Source organism: Ammospiza caudacuta, chromosome Z (assembly GCF_027887145.1).
Source record: "Ammospiza caudacuta isolate bAmmCau1 chromosome Z, bAmmCau1.pri, whole genome shotgun sequence".
NCBI lineage: Eukaryota > Metazoa > Chordata > Aves > Passeriformes > Passerellidae > Ammospiza > Ammospiza caudacuta.
Genome location: NC_080632.1, coordinates 962,187 through 986,605, shown reverse-complemented (window position 1 = coordinate 986,605; position 24,419 = coordinate 962,187). Strand labels below are relative to the sequence as shown.

Here is a 24,419-nt window from a genome sequence, read left to right as displayed (position 1 = left end):
AGTTCAACACAGAAGAGCTGTAACCAGTGATTGAAGCATGTAACACCAGCTGGAGACCTGGTTTTGAACTCCCAACCTCTGTCAAGTATTTTCTTCAATTTGCAACTCATTTTTTCTCCATGTGACTTGTTTTCCTGTATCACAAGAGGAGGGTCAGGACCTACTCACAAACCACTGTGTTTTCTGCCTTTTCTGTATATAAAATATGGTTTTTTTACTGTTCTTTTAAATCCAGGGCAGGACAGCAGCCCAGAGAAAGCAAGGGATGTGTAGATACAAGCCCAAACCCAATGTCAGTTATTACCAGTGATGCCCATGGCAGTGATGCAAGGCATCGTGACTGAAAAAGAAGAGTAAAACACAGTAATTCAAACCATTCATTCCCATTACAGACCCAAAATTTTCACTTTTTTTCCCCTTTAATGACTTGTTTTTCTAAAAGACTCGGTAGTTCAGAAGGAGTAGATTGGATTTTTCATGACGAGGGGTAAAATAATAAATTCCAGTGAGGACTCTTGAAACTCGGGAAAGAAAAGGATGTTTATTAGCACACAGGCACAACAGCTTGCCTGGTATGCCTTACTAACAATACAAAGCAATAACCTCGGGCCAGAAGAGAAGTTGCAATACATGCAAAAACATCTGGATTGTGCACTAAGCAACACGTTCCATATAGGTACATCTGTCAAATAAACACACATCTACTGCCCTAGGTAACACAACTTCAGAGACTACCTCAGGTACAACAGAACAACCATCACTGAGCAGCATTTTGGACATGAAGCATCCTAGACAGAGACATTTGACCTTTGGAGGCAAAAACTGTAACAGGCAAATAGCTGAGAGCCAGATCCCCAAAGACTTATGAAAAGCTCTCGGTGAAGCCTAAGGTATTATCAGAATGAGGTCTGAAGGGTTTTGCCCTTGGTGAGTGAAATTATGAGCGGGTAAAAATGCCACAATGGGCGAGAGTTTTAAATCATCAGGGTTTAGTGTTGTTGCTAAGAGTGAAAGGATGAAAGACTGAATGTCCATACAAACAAAACAACGTCTTCGTAAAACCCTTAAAATAAATAATACACATGAAGGGAAATTTGGGATAATTAACATGTTCTGAAATCAAAATCAACACGGTTTAAGTTAATAAATAATTAAAATAATTAAGTTCCTTTTTACCCTACAGAACAATAACCAGTATTAAAAACTAGGAAAGCAGAAAGAGGACGGGGACCTCCTCCCGACTCCGAGCTCGGGGTGATCAGTGCCGCTCGTCACCTCTCACAGGGCGAGCCGGAGGGCAGGGACGGCACGGGACGGACACACACTGCCACTGAGAACTCTGCGGCTTTCCAGCGGCACCGTGAGCGCTCGGTCACTGACACAGCGGGGCGGGGGTGAAGGCTGGGGGTGAAGGCAACTCTAACCCGGTGTCAGCGTGCGGGCAGCGCTCTCGGCCGCTGCCGGGGCCGTGTCTGCGCTGCTCCGGGCGCGGGCGAGCAACGCGTTATCCCCACCGCCGCCCGGCCCGCCGCGCTCGCAGCAGCCCCGGGCACGCTGGCGGCTCTGAAGGCAACAGGAGAGGCGCTTCGGCCCCGCCGGGCTGGGATGCTCCCGCGGCCGAAAGGACCCCAGAGACAGCGAGAGCCCAGAGACGGAGCCCTCGGCGGGAGCAGCGCCGCCCCGAGCAGCGGAGGGGCGCGGCGAGCGAGAGGCGTCCGTCCCTCGGAGCGCCGGGCCGGGCCGGCACCGGGCGGGCTCGCACAGGGCGGGCGCTGCCGCTGCCGGCGGAGCACGGCCGGAGCCAAACGCGCGGCAGGGCTCGGGCAGAGGCACTCGGGCCGCTCAGAGGGCAGCGCCGAGCCCACAGCCCGGCTGCGGGGGCTGCAGAACAGCTGCTTCCAGCTGCGCTCGCTGCTGCAGCCCCGGCGAGGGCGGTGGGCGACGAGGCGCATCCTCGCTTCTCCCTGTGCTTTAACAAAAGCATTGTATCCCCAAGCAAAAACATCGACGTGAAGCCATCAGCAAGTCAAACATTACCGTAACCACAACAATTTTTAAACAATTCTGCTGCTGCTGCTGCTACGAACACAGATCAAGCATCCAACTCTCCCGATTGTGACCCAAACCGGCCACCGGGGCAAGAGGCAACCTTTGGCATAGGAGCAGGACGTGCTTTCCCCGAGGGGCTGAACGAGCGGTTTGCAGCGATTTCCAGCTCAGCCCCGCGGGCTCGGGCACTGGAGCGCAGCACAGCCCTGCGAGCCAGCGCTGATGCACGGAGCAGCGTGAGAAGCACACAGCAAGGAACTCGGACACGAGCACGACGAGCATTCGGACCCTGTAACCCTAAGAACATCGAGATTTGGTAAAACCGGGTACAGGCAGATAAAGCAGCACTTCACAGCGTACAACAGAGATGCCCATTCACACTGACGGCTGTAACACGTTTTCCTTGTTAACAAAGAAACAACAGAAACAACATAAGAAATCACTTTTTGGACCACGTTTTCCCCGCTGCTCCATTACTTCAAAGTGTTTCATCGAACTGCTGAATGGTAACTGCTTTTGCACAGAGAATCCACAGTCAGTTGGTTTTGTGGTCCAAATAAACCATGCTCGTTTTTTTTTCTCCTCATATCATGCATTGGGATGCAATCAGCTTCTTGTCAATCATTAGTCAGAAGAAACAAACACATTTTTTAACAACAAAAAGCTTCTATAAGTAACATTTCTACAGCAACCATCAGCCGGAACTATTTAAAGTGTTCCTAGCATGTCCTTCTCTCCTGCTGTCTGCTTTTCTAATGGAGGAATTTTCCAGTGCCTGCGACACCTCCCCAAGCAGTTATTTACAAGGAGATGGTCCTTGTGGAGAAGGACCTTAATGAAATTTACAGTTGCTAAGGTACATTTGTAGATGCTGGCGCTCACACTCAGACAGAACAAATGGAACTCGATGTGCAGCTCTGGGCTGGGCCAGCAATGTAATTAAAGTGCAAATAAAGACAACAACCACAAGCCAGGCAGATCCATTGTTCATCGCCAGCGTTAAGAAGCATCACGACTGTGTAAGAGATGTCAGATCAAATAGGCCTAAGTCACAATCTGTTTTAAACATCTGTCTCCCTGAGAGGATTTAAGGGAGGTATACGGTGATATAGCCCTATTTCTTCAACTGGCTGAGTATCATTGGAAAAGTAAGGACACTTTTCCAGCCAATTTTTGTTTTCGACAGTGCTAACACCTGTGTTTTATAGTATGATGCCCTTTACAGCATTTGAGCTCACTTCCCATGCAGATACAACAGGCCACTCTTGATGAGGAAAATACAAGAAGTACAACAACTACTGTAGAAATGACATCTGTCCACCTGGTACGTCACAAAAGCAGAGGCTCTGAAAACATTTACAAATAGCACATTTTCTCAAACAAAAGCAAGTGATAATTACCAGCTCAGATAAAAATACATACTTTGTGTTTGCTGGCGTTCAATGTTTGCCACTGACACGTTCAGTTTTACAGCTAAGTCATCGCCAAATGGCTGAACGAAAAAAAAAAAAAAAACAAAAAAACCAAAAAAACCCTCAAAAACGACCCCAAAAAAAGACATCTTTCACACCACTGATTCCACGTAAAACAAAACTGCCACTGCAGCTCCAAGCGTTCACTGCTGATCACCACCTGCTGCCAGACAGACAAGTATTTCTCTGCACAGTGTGTCCAGAATGTGCCCTGTAGCCTGACTTGTCAGAGAAGCTGCAGGAGGTGCAGGAAAATAAAGTGCCTCTTCCAGAGCTGTGTGCTCCCCATCCCCTGCACCACTCCTCTGGGTCCCTCACCCTCCCAGCTGGCAACTATTTACAACTATTCCACCAGTCCATTTGCTTCCCATGCTGCAAATACTCTCACTGATGGAAAACATATTTACAAATACTTTTTACAGATACAATCAGTCACCTTAGAAAAGGCTGATGAGACATTTAAAGAAGAAAATGTTTTGTAATGAGTAGCATGAAATGTACAGCAGGTGTTTTGAACAACTGCAGATCTGAAGTTACTAGATGCTGTCTAATATCACTCCAAAGCAGTAGATAAGTGCTAAAATCCTGCATTTTCAATGAAATTAACACAATGAGAACACCACAGCCATTACTGCCTCAGTGAACACATAGTTAGCCATCAACCCAGCCACCTCACTTTGCTTATTTATCCTAACACACCTGAGTCCATTACCACCATTTAAATCTGTACCCTTGATTTGCCACGTGAGATGGCTGCAGTGAGTGCCTGTTCACAGGAAAGTCTCCTGTTTTCCAGGAAATCATGGTCCCTAGTGCCACACATGATCTTTGCAAAGCAGAAATCGCTTAAGCCGGGTAGGAAGGGTCTTTGCCTTTCACCTCCAACACAGGTGTTGTGTTGCCTGAGAGGGAAAGGCTGTGAGACTCTTATTGGAAAAGAGAGCTGGCACTCTGGTCGGAGCGTCTCTGGCTGTGTTTGGGTGGTGGCAGGCGTGGTTCCCTCCCAGAGCTGTGTGCAGGGCTGTGCGGGGCTCAGGCGGGGAGCCGCGGCTCGATCTTCAGGGACAGCTCGTACAGGGTGTCCTCGTCCATGATGAGGGTCTTGTCCAGCAGGTAGTGAGTGACCTGTGGGGAAACACAGAGGGACAGGCTGCCTGCAACTGACACAGAAACCTCACAGCTTTCCTTCCCTTTCAGCACATTTTGGGTCCTGACGTTGTGTTGTTTCCTTGGGCAAGCCAGCTTGGAATGCTGCTGGCATGAAGATGCACCTGCAGTACCCGAGAATTAATTAGGATTAATTCCTCTTAAGAATGAGCAAATCCTTTGTCAGGTTACCTCAGCCCAAAACTGCTCTTTTGGACTCTGAGATGAGCCTTCTGTGAAGGCACTGACCAGCTTTGGTAACAGCTGCATCACCCCCAAGAAGGGCAAGGGGACAAGGAATTGCAGGATGCCCCAGCAGATGCTTGGGGCACCTCCTGACCCTCATCCCAGGATCTCAGGGCAGGGGGAACACACCTCCCTCTGAACCCCTCACACCCTCCAAGGCTGCAATCCCCAGGGACCTCCCAAAGGAGCAAAACACTTCTTTAGAAGGCATCAGACAAAGAGGTCCTGCGGGGTGGGGGTCTCACCACCCCAAGGACGCGTCCATGTGTCTGTCTGTCCTCTCCTCCACGCGTGGGAGCAGAAGACACCAGGCTGAGCTCTCAGGGGCAGCTGTGGCTCCCAAGTCACTGCTGCCACAGCCTGATTTCAGGAGCAGCGGGAGCCTCACCTTCTGCTGGTGCTCAATGCGGTAGGAGGTCTGCTGGAACTGGCGGATTTCCCTGATGATGTGCGAGATCTTTCAAAAGAACACAAGCACGTCAGCTCAAGCACAGCTCTGCTTCAGCTAAGCTACACAAAGCAAGAATTCTGCACCAAATTATTCCATTCAACTTATATATATATATATATATATATATATATATATATATATATATATAACTTCAACTTACATATTTAAAAATATAACTTCATCATAGAAGCTTATACATTTATTTACTTGTAGACCTGGTAGAGATCGCTGCCTGTCACAATTACAGCCACAACACTTCATTCCTGACAAGACTTTACTCTGTCTCTGCTAGCCTCTGCTAACTCCTCCTCTGTCAGGAGAAGGGAAGGGAAGGGTAGAGATCATCTCCCAACAGCTCCCCAGGACTTCACTTTCCCAAAGAAAACATTTATTCCCCAGCCAGCCCCGAGTGAGCAAACACTCTGCCCATAATGAAACCTCCCCATTCTTTGCCTCGAGTGACTGCTGCAGTGTAGCCCTAAGATGGGCATTAAGCTGAGATTAGAGGAGAAATTTCCATGCCTCCCTCCGAGGAGCTGTTACAAAACAGCATTACATGGCACTGGGAGAGACATCAACTTTAAAGTGCTTTTCAGATAGACCAGAGCACACTCTGAAAGGAACATTGTGATTACTGCTTCCTGGTGAATCACTGCATTCCTGTAATTCTGGTTATTTAAAAAAGCCTTTTCTTGCTCCACCACGAGCTCCAGGCAGCTGCTTTTGCTGTCCTTTCTGAGAAAGTGAACCGGGGACAAATTCAGCCCGTGAAAGCACCCAGCCTGCCAGAAGGTGGGGATAGAAGACTGGGTCGAGTAATTGCTCTCCCAAGCTGCCTCTAGCGCACAGCACCAAAGCAGCTTCTCCAAAGGTAAATTCAGAGGAGTTGCAGTGAAATCAATAATTAACTCATGCAATTAAACACCTGTTGGCGAAGCATGTAGGAAACTGAAAATTACCATTCTCATTTTGGAGAAATTGACAAGGCCTTCTTCAGTGAAGTTGGGTGTTCCTTCCTCAATAAATGCCAGGTCAGTCAGGTACATCCCAAGGTAGGGAACAGCAGGTGGGTTACAGCTGTAAACCAACAAACCAGCTTATTTGCCTGCAGCTACATTTGCAAATGCATTTTTATCTAACTTGCACAAACTCTTTATTATTTGCCCAGTTCTACTCCATGGGTTGTATTCCTTTCCAGGACAAACAGCTCCTCTGGCTCTGCCTGAGTTCTGTTTGATCTGCCTGTGATAAATTGAATGCATTCTGCCCAATATCTAATATTAATGGCATCTTTAAAATAGACCATTAATTATTCTGGCTGTTCAGTTCTCAGCTCCTCTCAAGATCACTTGAGGTACTTATGCCACTCAGTTCTGAAAGCCTGCTCCCAATTACAAAGCTCACAAAAATCCAGGTTTTTGTATGGCTGAAATCAGTTCTACATAAACTGTAGAACACTTGACATGGAATATTCTGGATACCAAAATTACAGAATGTCAAACACAATCCAGCAAAGCAATTAAAGAAAACAATGTTCAAGGACTGCTGCACAAAAGCAGCAGGCTGTTTTTGCAGCAGGCTGGGAGGCCACAGCAGAAGAAATATCCCTGTGCCTTTGTCCTATCTCTATGTTCCTCTCATAAAGTTTTGTCAGAATCATAATTTATTGTCATAGGAATGAGTCTGTGACCTGACACAGGCTTAGTACCAAGCCCTAAAATTCTTAACTAGAACAATTCTGTTTTTCATAAAACCTTCAATTTATAAAGCTGGCTTTACACTTATTGAGAGAGTTTATCAGTGTAAGTGAAACCCCAACAGGGAATGTTCAGACAAAAAAATAATTTCATTTGTAAATCTCTGGAGCTACTATGTTTACCCATCAGGGGTATTAAATCACAGCATATGCAGCAAAACCATATTGCCAAATAGGACCAACCTAGAATTTAAAAGGTTATTAGGAAAAAAAAATATTAAAGCCTAATCACAGCCAATTAATCTTTACCGTGAACTATCCACTGTTTATAACAAAACACAGTTGTACACTGTAGGGAGGCTTACTTTTTGAGCATTTCTCTCAGGTTTTTAAATCTTCCCTCAGATGACACAGTCTTCTGAAGCTTGTCCATGAGTGCTTTTGTCTGGGAAGAAAATGCATTTCAGACGTCATTGCTGGTGCATGTAAATGACTGGAATGAGATTCTACCCGAGCTGTAATTCACTTATTATCCCCACCCCATTTCCTAGAGTAGTATAACAGGCATTACTGAATTAGGAACTCAGCTCTACTGCAGTTCCTCCTGTCTTTCTGCAAATGGAGATTAGGCAGCATGATGAGTGATATACAGAACCTGTCTTTATGCTGATATTACCCTGCAAGTGGAGGAAAACCCACATTTATTACATTGATGGTCTGGAATTCAGTTTGCTGTGCACACAAGAACATTACAGATCCTACATGTGGCTGAGGGTCCTCAGCTGCATTTACTGAGGTTGGTGACAGCAAGGGGTGATCACTGCCCTGGAGCTTGCACTGAGCTGATTTTGCCTCCAAGTTCCAGAGAAAAGCTGAATATGTAAATGAGAATTTATTCATGTCTTACACAAATCACTGTCAGTGGGCATCACCAGAACCTGGCTCCTTCTTAAGTGAAATAAATTTGATTTTCAGCCTGTTCAGGCTACTGACTTGAGTGTAGAGAACGATGAGAAATTCATCCTATTTGAAACTGAATTTCCAATCAAGAGAGAGCTGTGGGCAGACAGAGTCACTTTCTTCTATTTGGCAGGCTGATGAAAAACCCAGATTGCATTCCCAGCAGGTACCAGAGGACTGTGCCACAACATCAGTCTGCTGTGGGTTTGGTTTCTTATTTTTTAATTGAAAAGTTTAAAAATCAAACAAGTTCTATCCATAAAAATGTTGGGAGGTAAACTCACTTATAAAAGTTTGTACTGAAAGAATTTTAAACAGATTTTTAAATAGAAGAATGTAGCACCAGCTGTGAAGCAGCTGAGAAAAAGCTGCCTGGAAAAGGTGCTACAGATAGAATTTATTTTAATTGTATTTCTTTGAACCATTTAGAACACAGAACATAAAAGAGTGGATTATCTTCATCCTGACAGGCCTTTTTTTAAATGTGTGTGCCTTGTTTTTGTGGCTGGCAGTTTTTGCTGACATTCTCAGCAGCCAGTAAGGATTTAAAGGAGGTGTTCACTGCACCTAAACTTGAGCTCCTAAATGAGAAAGAAGATTTTTTATCAACAGTCTCCTACTGGGTAGAAAAGCTCAGGAATTTGAGAGGTCCTGACCTCCCTAAAGGCTTTTTGCACAGGCAGTTCCTATTTTAGGCACATGACCAGACTTTAACCAGAGCTTGTAACCACCAGATGTGTCTATCAGAAAATATCTAAATTTATTTTACTTGAACATTTCAGCCATTCAGGGCAAATAGTCTCTGGCACCTTCCAATTACCTTGAAAAGATTTTGCTCCCACAGATTAAAAAAGCTACATGCAAAATTCCTGGACAGAAAATGCCAGTCCCACTATTATCAACACCTTAATGAAGGGATGGGACTACTGCTGAGCTAAAAACAATTTATTACTCAGATAAACATCAGCCTCAAAGGTTGTGAGATTTTAGAGGAGTAAGAAGTCAACCATAGCTCAAGGTAGTCACAAGTTCTTCATTACAATGCAATATAGAACATTCTAATCCAATGGAAAGTTGTGACAGTTTCTTTTGTTTTTCTAACCTATCACCTTTACTTAATTGTGCTGCACTATGAATGCTTTTATCCAATAGGATAAAATTCTATTAAAATGATATATAATTATATATACTTATAATAATTATGTATTGTAATAAATATATACTATGGACATATTATTTCTTGATATTATACATTATTATATTATATATTATAATATCTAATATATAATATGCAATCGCAAATAATATATAAATATAGAATTATATATTATTATATATTATGTATAATAATAAATAATTATAAATATAAAATATAATTTATAATTATTATATAATAATTGCATATAATTTTATATATATAATAATGAAATTATATATAAAATTACACGTACACAAATGTGCTTCTATTATAACATCTAATCTCTTAGCTTACTCTATATAATTACATTACTACACTATAAAACCCTTCACCATCTTACCCAATGAGGTCTCTCACTTACTGAAGGCATATTCTTACTTACAACTATAGAAAAACAAGTTTATAATTTTTCTGCTTAATGTCTGTGTACTTTTATTTTTTCATCAATCCAAGCTTCTTCCAAGGCTGCAACTCAAACACTTCAGTATCTGTGGAAGTTTGTATCTTTCCATTTCCTACATCCCAGGTGGTGGAAAAGCAGAAATATTCACAGGAGGGGCCCTGTCTCAGCCCCTGGGAAAGCCTCTGCACCAAGGGAAATGTAGGTTGGATATTAGGAAAAGGTTGTTTACAGCGGGTGATGGAATCAGAACCCCCAAAATCACTGTCATATTTTCCAAAACATCTCTCTGCCCAGGATTTTTCTCCTGGGAAGCTGAGAAGCCTCAGACAGAAATGAAAACAATAATTATCTGATTTGCTTCTCCCGTGTTTTGCTGCTTTAGAATGTGGCTGGAGATTGTTTACCAACAGGTGGTTGCTTGATTGGTTTCATGCGAATTATTTTGACTTATTGGCCAATTATGGTCAGGCTGTGTCACGACTGGAAGGAGTCACAAGTTTCCTTTATTGTCTTTTTAGCCTTCTGTAAGTATCCTTTCTGTATTCTTTAGTATAGTTTAGTATATAGTATTCTTTTATATAAAATAGTATCATAAAATAATAAATTAGCCCTCTGAGAACACGGAGTCAGATTCATCCCTCCGTCCAGCGACGGGCGTCCCAGCAAACACAAGAACCTGCCGTGGCCGCGTCCCTCTCACCTGTTTGGACACCTTTGCCCAGGTTTTCTTGAGCCTGTAGATGGCACTCCTGTTGAGGGCCGAGGTGATCTCCAGCACGCCGTTGTAGTTGTGCAGGCAGCGGCAGATGTCGGCCACCGCCACCCACTTCTCGATGGCGCTGGCCCGCGAGGGCACATCCGCGTAGCTCATGATCTGAGAGGCCACCAGGTTGCTCATCTGGCCATGGAGAGAGAGGCAGGGGCTCAGCGAGATGGAGCACCATCCCTTCTAACGTGCCAAGGCAGGAGAACCCCCAGGTAAGCATGACAGAAATGATGGCTCTTGGAACACAAACGACTGAGGGAGCTGGGGGTGTTTATCCTGGAGAAAAGGAGGCTCAGGGGTGACTTTATCACTCTCTACAACCCCCTGAGAGGTGGCTGTGCTCAGGCGGGGCTGGGCTCTTTCCCCAGGAACTGACAGAACCAGAGCACACAGCCTCAAGCTGCACCAAGGGAAATGTAGGTTGGATATTAGGAAAAGGTTTTTTACAGAAAGAGTGATAAAGTTCTGGAATGGCTGCCCGGGGAGGTGGTGGAGTCCCCATCACAAAGCCTGGATGTGGCGCTGGGTGCCAGGGTTCAGTTGAGGGGTTGGGGCTGGGTTGGACTCCATGATCTTGAAGGTCTCTTCAAACCCGGTGATTCTGTGAGTTCTGTGATTCATAAACCCAGGAAAAGGGCATTGGAAACAGAGCTTAGGGCAGGTGGAAGGGATGGGGACAGGAAAGAAAGGTTGGGGATGCAATGGGAAGGTCTCCAAGCCATCAGCACCAAAGCTGATTGGGAAGTCTCCCAGTAAAGTTCAAGGAAAATGATAAAGGAAAAAGACATGTGAAGTGATACAAAGGCATTAAACAGGATTGGTGTTATATTTCTCTGGAGAAATTTAAGTTTCTTCAGTAGGCTAAAAAGGACTGTGCTACAGTTTAAAATGTTCTACTCTCCTAAATTGCCACTAAAATGCTGAGTACCAATTATTGAAAATGAGAATCTTCATCTGCTTTGATTTAAATTGTTAATTACAAAGAGGCTACAGCATTCTGTCACTAATAGATAACACATCACATCACATTGCAACACAACACATTTCTGTTCTAGAGGTCAGAGACAGTAGATGGGGTTCCTAGAAAGCAAGTCTGTATTGGAGACTACTTACATCATTAAAATGTTGACTAGTTTTCATAATATAGGGTGTTCTCTCATTTTTATCCATTTTCATCCAGCCCTGCCCAAGGAACTCTCTAGACATTGATGGGAGAAAAAGCAAACAAAATCTTCATAAACACAGTAGAGAGTGTGTCTGCAATAGCCTAAGCAGGATATTTCAAGGATACCTCAATTTGCTGGAAGCTAATAACACAGCTTTACACTAATTCCAGCATCTCACTATATCATTTTTAATGTTGACTTAAATGGTAAATAGTGAAAAAAAATTATTTTTCTCTTAATCCCCTCTCCCCTGTCACCTCATCCCAATTTCCAGCACTGTGACCCCATTTACACCAGGTTATCCCTGTATGTGTGCAAACCCTTTTGTCAGGGTTGAGCTGGAGGTGGCACCGGCCCCACAAGGGACACTCTGTGCCAGGAGTGGCCTCCCCTCTCTACCACAGACAGTGGGGGCAGCTGTGAAGAGATAACCCAGGCTCCAAGGCCCAAAAGGGATCATCTCCAGCACCAAAAGGGCTCAGGCCCCAGCTAACAATCAACATCTCAGTCTGGAGAGCAGATGTGGGAAGAGATAAAAGAAATGTTCCTGACTGTGTTACAAACTGTAAAAGACACACGAGTTTCCACAGAGGCAGAAGCCTTCTGCACCTGAAAGTGTTTGAGACTTTTCTCTGGAGTTTGGACACAGATTCCATGGATGCTTCCCTGGGGATTGAGGGAAAGGATCTCCATGTGTGCCTCACTAACAGCTGGATGGTTAAGAGCCATTGAATCCTAAGTTCTATTATTTCTTCACTAGCCGTAACATTTATAGGTCCTTTTAACCTCATGTTGTATGTATCTATTAGTAGTTTTGCTTTTGTCCTTACTTCTGTGTAATATTAGTTTGTTAAAAGTCTTATATCTGTTAGTTTTTTGTCTAACAAATAAATAAATAATTTATTCTCTAATAGACCGAATCAGCCATTATGAAAGAACTTGTGAACAAGAGTGGGGTTTGGGGTGCTGGGCACCTCCATAAGGCTGCTGCCTGCTGCTAGAGTCCTGGGCAAAGGGCAGGCAGTTATGCAAACCCCCAGCCCCACGTGCAGGGAGCTCACTCGTAGGGGATGCTGCGGAACACGACGTGGTCCAGCAGGGTGATCTGCTCCGCCAGCTCCATGGCCGACAGCGTCTCGAAGCACTCGGGCTTGGGGCAGTCTGCCTGCAAAGCAAGCACAGCTCTCAGGGGGCTCCCCGCGGGCCACAGGGCACGAGCAGCTGCCTGGGGGCCCGCAGTGGGGCTGTAATTAACCTCGGGATCGGGAGAAATGAGGATTAGCAACAATCGCAGACAACACAAACACCGGCCTGGAAATTCATAAAACAGGCACGCACCAGCTCAGGAGTATGAACATGAGTTAATAAACTCTGCATATTCTCCTCTTGTATTTTCACGTATATTAATATCTTCCCCTTTTTTACAATCTTGAGATTTTATCCAAATACTAAAGTTATGACCTGTTCATTTTTGATAGGGGCTCCAAAATCTTACAATCTCTAAACTGAAATTGACATTCCTGGTATAAAAAAAGAGTATATCTATCCAGAAGTACTTTACAGGTTGCAATTGTGTTAAATTTTATTGACTCAAGCACACAACATTTCTCTAGGAGTATTTATGTTTAACTGTCAAGATGAACTTACCATCTGAATGATATCCTCTATTTTCAAATGGTTATCATCTTGATCATCCTGAGAAAGAGTCCTGAAAAATAAAGCGGCAGAACATCCTATATAAATATAATTGTCCATGGTTATGAGAAAACCTTATCATATATTAGCAAAATGGTTTATTTAAAATAAATCCTAAGTCTGCAATTGAGGAGGTAAAGGAAAAAAAAATCTGTAGCCTAAAAAGTCATGTCTTGCTTTAAGTAAAAATGTGTAAACTATTACAGCATCAGAGACATGTAAGATGAAATATTTCCACAGAGGTTTAAGATCTCTCAGCTAATGAATCATGGAAATTGTCCTGTTCAGTCCCACACGGAGCTCAGTGTGCGGAAATGGACAGCAAACTGCAGCTTGTACTTGTAGCAAGGACATGATTTCCTTTCAGTAATAAAAGTGTTAACGAATGTTTCCAATTCTGCTACAGGAAACCCGTGATTATTTCAGAGTAATGGGTCAAAAATTACCTAGGCAAAAGCAAGTATTGATCAAACACCTTCCCTGATGTAGCATATTGGCACATAATATGAATATACACAGGATCTTATCCCTTCATGTGGAAATAACAGACAGAAAGAAACCTTGACAACACTGGATTTATCTAATATAGGAGTGAGAAGATTCAGGGAGAAGGAACAGGAGAGGAATGCAAAAGGCTGTCAGAAAGCACACTTTTTTCTTTTCTCTTTTCCCCATAAGGGCTGGAAACACCTTGTGCCTGCAGGGCAAGGCGTGTTCACCTCTCCAGGAGAGCCCTAAGCTTCTTGCCCGGATAATCAGGAGCGCGGCCTCGGTTGCTGTAAATAGCCGGCCAATCTGTCCCGCAGAGCAGCTTATTTTGTATTTTGTGCTGCTCCCCATGCCTGGGGGCCTGCAGGAAGGCGCTGCTCATCCTGCGACAGCAGCCTCTGGCAGTGAACACCACACAGGCCCCGTGCCTCTGCCCCAGGAATCCTCATCAGTCCTGCAAAATCTGAGATGCTTAAATATAACGTCGTGTTATGTTGTGTTTATGTCGGATCAGGTTCTTGCCTTTGATACTGAAATTGTTGTATTTGGTTAATATGAAATAAAGTATGAATTCTGAAAAGACTGAAAGCAGTTAACTTTAATCTTTGCCTCCTGGTACTCTCCACCATCGCTCCTCATGTCTTATGTAGATTTTCAGTCTGTCATTCTAAACAGATGCTTTTTTCCTAGCACAGTGGTCTCATGAAAAAACCCAAGACCAACTCTCCTTTTATCCATAATTATTCTACAGTAAAATCTGCAGAGGACAACAGATCTGAAGACTGGATAATGGTAATTTTTTGACAGCATCAACAGCAGCTTCCACTTCAGTTTGTGCTGTTTTCAGCCTTGGGATCCCCAGTTCCAGCAGAGGGCTGGGGACACTCACTGGACAGCTCCCACTGCCCTCCCTGCAGAGCTCCTGGGAGCTGGCAAGAAGCAGATCCTTGTGGAAAGAGTCACAGGAGACAGCAAAGGCACAGAGGGGCTCTCCTGAGCAGTGTCACCCTCAGGGACGACTCAACAGGGTCACTCCTCCAGTATGTTCAGAAATGAAGAAGAAAATATAAAAGAAATACCTTTCTAATTCTTAGAATCACCAGTTAAGACTCTCTCTCTCTCTCACTATTCTTCATGCCTGAGCAGGCCAAATATTAAAATAATTTTCTACTTTAAAGTTTTAAGCATGAGTCTCATCCTTTCTTTGTGGTATATAAAGCATATTAAAAATACTTAAAAGCTAGGGCAAGTTAGAGAGCCTGAAATGTGTTGTTTGGTGAGATCATACAAGGCAGAAAAATTGTTCATCCATCACATTTTGACATCTGCATATCCCTCAATTTCATTTATGTTTAGTCTGAAGAAGAAGAAGGAGGAGGAGCTGTTTCTGGAAGCAACCTGTTTTTCTCCAGATAGGATTATCTATTAATGTTGTTCACTGCTGTTCAGTCTGAACTTACACCTTCCTGCTTCATTATTAGTTAAATTTTATCTAGATTTCCAGGGTTAGTAAATCAGGCTGATAAAGTCTCAAGCAAAACGTACATTGGGAGGTTTGTGTATCTTTCAGAACAGATACTGAATTTAAAAAAGCTTTTTTACCCTGAAGAGAAACCCTGTCAGTCCACACAGCAGAAATCCCATCAAGCAAGAAATACCAGCTGCTTTGTTTGATGACTCAAGGCATGAAGCAGCTCAGCATCTCCCATCAACATTTTCCTTGTCATTCATATTCCAAACACAGCCTTTCCCAGAGCTGACCTGATGGATCTTTGGAACACAAACCAAAACCTTTCCTGCTCCTCTGATCTCTGCTAACAAGGGGATGGATTTTCCAAAGATGTGCATGTATGCAAAGGCTGGGGCAGTTTCTAAAAAGATGTATTTTTACCCAATATCCTTCAGGGTGACATAGAAAATACAAGTGTTAAGCCTCAGAAAGTGTGAACGTTTTTTCATGAATGTTTGAAATGGAATTTTTTACAAGAAATGCTTGTCCTAAGACCATTGTGCATTTGTCAACCTTTCAGACTCAAGAGTAGACTACAAAAACTGAGATGTGGGGACGCCAGGGCCTACAGTGACAGCTGACAGGCAACCCAGAATTCTGATAGAATACATGTTTAAGACAAAATGCCTGCAGCAAGCACCTCTGCAGAACAACAAAATTGTACAGCACTCACTTAGCAAGGGGGTGAGTGACTATTTTTATGAAGGACACATCAACTGGATTACTCCTTCTTCCCATTTTCAACCCATTCCAGAGAAACCTTTTGAATGAAAGTTTCACCAAATCTACCAGTCATGACAGATCTGTGCTAGCTCATGAAAAGCACGCTGTCAGAAAGCTTCAAACAAATTGGTTTCTAAATATTTGTAACAATAGTAAATAAAAGTCCTTCAGTTCCAGGTAATTTGTATTTCCCCTCTAAGCAGAATCAGATGACAGGTCTCAGTTGAGAAGGATGACATCTCTCCAAGGAGCAGGGCATAGGCTGAGCAGCTTTTCTCCAAGCCAGACCCTGAACAGGAGCCAGGAGGGAAACACAAACCCTGGGACCAGCTCTGCATATTCTGCAAGGCAACAGACCAAAGAGATTCACAAGTCCCTGCCTGGGTTCTGTCATTGTCCCTGCAGAAAGAGCCAGGATGCCTAAATTCTGAGAATTTTGGTGGAGAAGATTGTGGCATTCACATTTTCTGAAAAATTCCTTCACCCAGGATTTTTCTCCTGGGAGGCTGAGAAGTCTCAGAGATAAAGGAAAACAATTCTTATCTCATTTGCTTCTCCTGTGTTGTGCTGGTGTGGAATGTGTTTGGAGATTGTTTACCCACAGGTGATTGTTCCATTGGATCCTGCTGTGAGTTGTTTTCACTCTTTGGCCAGTCAGGGCCAAGCTGTGTCGGGACTCTGGAGAGAGTCACGAGTTTTCATTGTTATCTTTTTAGCATTCTGTAAGTATCCTTGCTGTATTCTTTAGTATAGTATAGCATTCTTTAATATATTATAGTATCATAAAATAATAAATTAGCCTTCTGAGAATATGAAGTCAGACTCATCATTCCTGCCTTCATCTGGGGGCAGCACAAATACAATAGAGCATCTCCTCTGTGACAGGGAGAGACTGTGGCAGGAGTGCTGCATTTCCTGACCTTAGTTTTGTGGTTTGGTGCTTCAGGTAACCACAGGCTCCCACCGCAGGGCTCCTTGGTAATGCAAACCCTTCTTGAAGGAACTCAGGAAATATTTTTTCCACTGCAGGCCCTCTCTCCATGCTCAGAACAGTGACTGTAACAGAGGATCCCCAGTGTGCTGCAGAAGAAGGGAGAGATGCCGTGGGATGGACCCTGCAGGACGTGGAGCCCCTCCAGGGTGGCTCAGGGGAGCCTTGGCCCAAAGCTGAGCAGCTCTGGGTCAGCAGGAGCTGGATCTGCAGCAAACCTACAGAGATCCCTACAGACAACAAACAGCCAGAGCTCTCCAGTCCAGCGCAGAGCAGGTTCAGTCCTGGCTGACCTACTGAACCAGCCAGGTCACCATGGGGCACAGAGCAAACCCCACATCATCACAGCCTCCTCCTGCACCACGGCAGCACCTCTGCTTTCAGAGGAAATGTGCAGAGAGCTGTGCTCCTCTGGCCCTGAAGCACATGAACCTCCTGGACTCCTGCAGTTGTGCTCTCAGAGAGGACACAGGCAGGTCAATGCCACCTCTCCTGACTCTGTTTGTTTCTGAGCCCCCAGAAATCAGCTCCAGAATTGTACAAGGATGTTTGCAACCTGCCAGGAAAGCTGAGCCCCCTATTCCCCCATTTCATAACCTGATCATTGCAAAGTTGAATTGCCAAAGAGCAGCTGGCCCTGCCTCTGAGTCCACCACCAGGCTGAGGAGCAGAGGGACCCTTGGATGCCCCAGGACTGAGTGCTCAGTCTCAACAGAGACAGCAGGTCCCTGCTCCCACCACGAATAAAGCTTATTTTCAAAGCTTATCAATATTTCTATTTGAAGAATGTGCAATAAAAATTAAGGACTGTGGAAGAGCAAAGGAACGTGCACTCCTGTGTCCGTATCACAGATAAAGTTACACACAAACAGCTGCTGATTATTCCCTATATCCTATAAGGATTATTATATCCTTATAGCCTGTAAAATTATTCTTTATATCCTATAACTGATTACTCAATTAGCTGTATAGCCTTGCTGAGAGCCTGTGTCTCCAGCAGCAATTACAGTGTTTTGTTAAACTCTGGAAATCACTCTTAATTACCAGACATTTCCCAGGGGTGATCTGAACACCTCCCCCTTCCAGTGAAAGGGTGAGAAATTGTATTGAAATTTAATTCACATAGAAGCAGGATTGAAATAGTTCACATCAGGCTGTCCAGCATCTATGTCTGTTCAGCAGCACTGCCAGCCTTGAAAAGCAATAAAGGGGTTTTTAGTCAAGGCTAAAAGAAAAAACTTTTTCCTTTTTTTTTTTGCTTTGCAAAAAAAACCCATAATTTAGAGAATGGTCAAAATTTCAGTCTGAATTTTTGAAAAATTTGTAAAAATGGAAGTATCTGATGAACTGTATTCACTGGTGTATCAGACACCATGCTCAGGTATGCAGTAATCAGTTCTAGGAGGGCAGAGAGGACAAACAATAAAAACCATTTCCTATAACAGCAGTAAAAGGATGCAAATGGAGACAATTCATTGTTTACAGATAAATATACAAAGGTTCATTTTTTGATGCAACTTCTAGTGGAAGTTGGCTCATTTGAAACTTGGTAGAAGAAATTGTTGTATGGTAAAGGCCTATAAATCCATTACTCTCTCAGGAGCAGACCGGGCTTGTTTTAAAACATTTCCTTAAGAAGCTGAAAATTTTAGGGTAATTTTACCCACTGTGAGTAGACTTTGCTGTCACACACATTATCAAAGCCCACATCATCCTCATCCTTCTTGCTCTTTTGACTTGCTGTCTCTTCCAAAGAAACTTAAAACAATGTTTTTACTTGGAATAGCAGCACACACAGTATTATTAAAAGGAGGATTATTTTTGTTTATGTAAGAAGAAACGTGGCTTTAGTAAGAACTTATCTGTGTTTTTTATCTTCTGTTTGATATTTGTCCTCACAAGTGATTTTTTCAGACCTTTTTTTTCATATATCTGTTGGAAACCTGTCGAGTGGTCTTAGAAAACTCAGTCATACTCTATTCATTGCACACTTATTGGTTTACCTGCAGAATACTTAGATAAATGTTAATAAAGCATACTGTAGATTTATCTGTGTTTTTCATGATGTTTTATTTTAATCACTCCTTAGTCTACAGATGTTTCAACTAATTTATTTATTTAATCATAAATAAATAATTTATTTTTTATTATTATTAAGCAACCTAATTTGCTTAATCTTTACTAGTTTACTGCTCCACGGGATTGCAGAACAATGGACTTGAAACCAGTGGCTGTAAAATATTCACGCTTTGCAGACAGAGCTGTTTTCACTCATACTTGAGGGCTGAACTCAAGGCTGCCAGCTGTCCTGCAGCAAAGCTCTCCAATACAGGTATTTTTATGAATGAAACTCAAAACAGGTTCTGCTTCATGGCTCACAAAACACTTAGCAATCCTTCAAAATTAAATACTCTGGAGGGAAACCCAGCCCTGTGAATTCTATGATACACAGTATGTCTCCCTCTGTGCTACAGTTAATATGTAAAATAATTAGAAATGCATTTACCTCAGTATGTTTGCAGTGGCTTTCCTTTCTTGTGGCAGAAGGTCAGGGTCTCTCAAAACTTCCTCCAGCAAATTTAACACATTCATTTTCAGCTCGTTGTTCAGCTCAAAATCCTGAAAATGAAAAAACGTTTTACTACCTTTCGTCTTAGCGGCATTGAACAAACAACTGAAAAATTATGTTGTAATGGGTTTGCCTTTTCTTTTTCGATTAGGTTTGAATTTTTTTGTTTGTTTTTATTTTTGTTTTACTATTGCATTTGAAAATATTTAGAGAAAGCTGTGGTACATGAGCAAACTGGCCACAAAAGTAGGATCTCCCAAAGGCATAAATTTTTCTCCTTTTTGAGCTTTGCCTTCTGTGCGGAGACAGGATGGTCAGGGAACCTTCCTTTTCTGAATTATCTGGCCAAGACCCACAACATCCTCTCTGTGTTTAACTGCAGTTCTGGCAGCACTGCTGCCTCGAGGTTCTCTGTTCATCTCCCTCCCCTCTGGTGTTTCCTGCCTCCTTCCCACCCTCTTGGAAAGTCTGCTTTTTGTGGAGTCCTCAAACCAATAAATTCACTAAATAATCTGTCCCTGCACTGAAGAACCTTGGCGTTTTAATGATCTCTGGGGCAGGCTGATACCTGATACAGGCCTGAGATTCAGGGACATGCAGCAACCTGATCTCAACCTGATCAGATCTTATCTGATCTCTTATCCCATCTGATAAGATCACTTATCTGAATTTGGAGAAATCAGACAGTATTAGACAATCTGCAGATACAGAATGTACAAGCTTTGAGATGGGAAGTTACGGGCAACTCTTGGGGCAGACTCCCAAAACTCTTGTGTTCAGCTGTTCTATAGCATTTTGATAGGAAAGCAAACCCCGACCCTTGAGCTGCCTGGTGCACCACAGATGCTCCCTGATAACCCACAGCTGCTCCCTGATAACCCACAGCTGCCTGCAAGCACGACCACGTGTGTGCAGAGCTCCCTCTCATTTCCATGGCAACGGGAGGCACAAAGTTACTGAAAATGGCCAAGATTTGGCACCTTGGCACAAGAGCATGGTGTTTTACTCCCAAAAAATCCCCACAGCCCCTCCTGTGGTGAGGGGCTCTGGAGATGTGGGCCTCAGGGAGCAGCAGAGCCAGCCCAGGTGAGCACAGCTCAGGTGAACACAGCTCAGGTGAGCACCAGAGCACTCCCACAGCCACCAAGACAGGTGTGATGCCTTGCTCAGGCTGCCCTGGAACAGAGGCTGGATGGAGTTCCAGAATAGAGCAGGGATTTATTCAAAGGGTCTCCTCCATGGATGCACCTTGGGCAGCACCAGAGCACAGCCAGGGCTGCACCCAAAATGAACCAAAATGGTCACAAAATGAACCCAAAATGGCCCCAAAATGCACAGCCGGGCACAGGGTCTCTCCCTGGGATCAGTTCTGCTCCATTTGCACCTTGCAGTTCATTGTCCCATTCCATCTTTAGCCCAGGCAGTCCCACCCTGCTTGTTTTTTTCTCTTTATTCCACATTGTTTGTGCTCTTGGGCTGAGATTTGGATCATTTGTTCCCCAGCTGGAGCAGGAATTGTTTTGTCTCCCTGCTCTGTGCACAGAGCTCACCATCCCCTGATATGGAGCCCAGACCCACACACTAAAGCAGCACAGAACCTGAAAAATAGAAAAGCTAAAACCTGAGGTGGAGCCTCATTCGGAAATGGGAGGCAACAGTTCAGAGCAGAAGAGGAATGAGTGCTCATCACAGGACGTGCCACAACCACGCTCACAGCATTTCTGAGAAAGGTTATTGCTCCAGTGTCAGAGCTGAGAAGAACAGCAGATTTGCTTTTACAAACAAGCTGTGGGTCTGCTGGTAGATAAAACCAGCACTGAGAGAGAAAAGAAACCATGGGAAGGATTCCACTGATTGACGAATGGAAAAAGAGATTTGCCTTTACAAATAAACTTTAGGTTGGCTGAGAAATTAAATTAGACATTGGAAGGTGAAAGAAACAATGGGGAAGAAAAGCCCCTAAATTCCATAAGAATTAAAAATGAAAAGGGAGGGTTGTGCATTAGAGGGAAATCTTTGGGATCAGGTGTTGTGGGAAGTCTGAACCTCTCAAGTGCCTCAGAAATGGGGAAAGAGAGAAGGGAAATGTGGCTGGGAAATTGGGACACAAAGGAGGCTGAGTCCTCCAAAAATGTGAGAGACCCAGGGGATGCCCCATGGCCTCTGCCTTTATTGGAATAAAGTCAAAGGACTCCTGTGTCTCCTTTTTGGACATAAACCTCTGCTGTTTGTGGGTTAATTTTCCTGACAGCACTCAGACATCACCTGCTCTGGGCATTTCCCTCCTATTACAGCACCTCCTCCTCACTCCTCCAGAGCCTCCTCACCTGGGCCTCCGCTAATTAATACTCTGGAACTGATTAATATCTGTGTCTTATTTTTTCTGGAGATATTCACCCATATTTGAGGGTGTTGGACAACAGGAAGCTGGGGTATCAAACACTCAGCTCAAAGCCAAGAGAGAATTATTGCAGGGCACTGCACTCTGTTTTCTAAAGCACATTTTGTATAGCCATGCTCTGAAATGCCTCCCTTAGGAGCTGTTTTAGCTGTTTGCAAGGAAACACAAGAGACCCTTTTCGCATATTTGGGGCACAGAAATGAGACTAATTAGAGAAAACACAAGGAATGTAACTAAACTACATGACAGTACTGTGCACTCCAGTGGTTTCAAAAAGAAAATAATCTGAAATATAAAACTATCAAAACTTAGTGAAAGGAGAAACCTTGAGTCTGCACAAGCCTAAGCAAGCAGCGTAAATAATGAGTTTTTCATGTACCTCAGAGGCAGACACTGTGTGAAAGAGTGGTATCTCTGCAGCCTGTGCTACAGAAATATCCCAAATGGGCAGAATCCCAAATATCACCCAGGAGGTGATCCCCCATCCTCACTCAGCCCTGCTGGGTAAAACCCTCGGGCAGATCACATCATCCTGGCCAGCATTTCATCTCCAAGCACAGCTTTCACACCACAACTGGTTAATTCTTTTCATTACAAGACATCTTCTCTCAGGATGACTTGTTTTATTGAAAACACACCCATGACCAAAAAAGTCCAGAATTTAAAAAGTTTTTTCATTTGCAAATAGGATCAGAGAACCTCGCCTATCCAGATTCAGCCAAACCAAAGCATTTCCAGTTTTTGCATGGTTACCTGCTAATTCTTACAAGAATTAATAACTTGGTCATTATCATTAAAACTTGCTTTACTGAGTAATGTCCATAAGATAGTTGTGCTGGAATTGCTGGGGAAACTCAAATTTATGGTTTGCTTTATTAAAGTAATGTAATCTGTTTCTCATAGTGTGATGAGGGAGAAAAAAACCCTATGAATAAAGGTGGGAATCAGAAGAAAAATTAAGAACTAATCTCTTCCTCTAGTGAAGGCCATTATTTAAATGAAACTGAGATTCCAGTGCAATGAGGCATATATATTTAAAAAATAACAGGGAAAGTATTGCATTTAAACATGTACATGCACTTAACTTTTGTGGAGAAAGGTTGAAAGTTTTGTATCATAAGAATGATACAAACACCAAAACACTTAGCAACCAATTTTAAGTATGATTTAAAAATAAATAAATAACTCTAAATACATGCAGATTATCTCTTGCTGTATTATGGGTGTCACACATGAATATTTATCTGTTTATACTATAGGACAGTTAGATCCACAGGCAGGTAGCTATTTATGGCCTTAGATACATGTGTATGCATCTAATTTTACATAATTTTACACCACTTTTTTGACTTCTAGTTCTAATTTATGTATCAGAGAAGGAATACAGTTGGTCAGACAGGAATCCTTCAATTTCCCAGCAGCAGATTTCAATCTGACAGTGGTTTGGTTCTCTATTAGAGGGTCACATACCTCTAATATATTTTAGAGCCTACAGTAGCCTAAAGATTTGTGGGTATTACTCAGATTTCAAATCATTGGCCAGAAGAAAAGAGAGGGCAGGAGAGGCAGAAGAAAGCAAGGGGAAAAAAAAACATGCTAAGATGCATTTTAAAACTGAAACCAGTAGATTTACTGTAGGTGGTTTACACAGAGAATATATTTTCAAGATTTGACATGAGCTCAGTAACACCCCACAAGCTTTCCCTCTCCCTTTTCTTTAAGTGTTCTTGAGTGAGAGGAAACATTCTGCACCTAAACAATGTGGGGAACACTGAATAATCCAGACAGGTAAAATCGAGCTAAAACAGTAAACATGATTTATATTTGAGTAGGCCAGTGAGAAGAACTACAAAAGAACAGGAGGGAGGGAAGAAAGAGGCAGGAGGGGAGAGAGATCAACTGGATGACTTTTCGAAAGGAAATTGGAATATTTTTAAGTAGATGGGGATTGCCTTACAATTTTCCTGTAACTGTCCTCATGCCAAAAAGAAAGCAGGTAATTACTCCAGTTGCAGCAGATGAGTGAGTCTTAATCTTGTGCACAGGAGATCAAACACCATCAGAGCTCAGTGAAGTTACTCACTGCTGCAGTCCTCCACTACAGTATTTCATTTTGAAGCATAAAAACACACTTCACCTACCACACACAATTGTGTTGAGCAAAATCTGTGTAAATTCACGTGCAACAAAACACTGGCACAGGTGGAAGGCAGAGATAAATGCAGTTATAACTTGCTTTCAGGAAAACCATCCCTGAGCTTGAGATAAATCTGGCTTACTTCAAGAAAAAAGCTGTTTCAAGGCAGCTTGGGGTCCATTTGAAGTGTAGTCAAAATATAGTGTGTCTTGCTTAGTGTGGCTGAAATGTAGTTTGTTAATATTTCTACAATTAACCTAGCATAAACTCACCAAATATCTTATTCATTATTTTATACCATTTAATATGAGGTAAGTGGGGCTCATATAATGGATTTTCTATCTACTTTTT

The 24,419-nt window shown here is 43.2% G+C and overlaps 1 protein-coding gene across 1 annotated transcript in view; it reads right to left on the bottom strand.

The window, feature by feature from the left end:
* Positions 1–3,726: 3,726 nt before the first annotated feature.
* The window catches only part of RASGRF2 (Ras protein specific guanine nucleotide releasing factor 2), a 121,624-nt gene continuing 100,931 nt past the window's right edge, over positions 3,727–24,419 (bottom strand). Inside the window, exons 19-27 of the mRNA XM_058823889.1 lie at positions 19,468–19,580; positions 13,201–13,261; positions 12,615–12,718; positions 11,501–11,585; positions 10,322–10,519; positions 7,426–7,505; positions 6,324–6,441; positions 5,302–5,370; positions 3,727–4,646 (exon numbers count right to left, since the gene is read on the bottom strand). Coding sequence (XP_058679872.1) covers positions 4,554–4,646; positions 5,302–5,370; positions 6,324–6,441; positions 7,426–7,505; positions 10,322–10,519; positions 11,501–11,585; positions 12,615–12,718; positions 13,201–13,261; positions 19,468–19,580 — 921 coding nt within the window. The 3' untranslated portion in view covers positions 3,727–4,553. The remainder of the gene's footprint in view (positions 4,647–5,301; positions 5,371–6,323; positions 6,442–7,425; positions 7,506–10,321; positions 10,520–11,500; positions 11,586–12,614; positions 12,719–13,200; positions 13,262–19,467; positions 19,581–24,419) is intronic.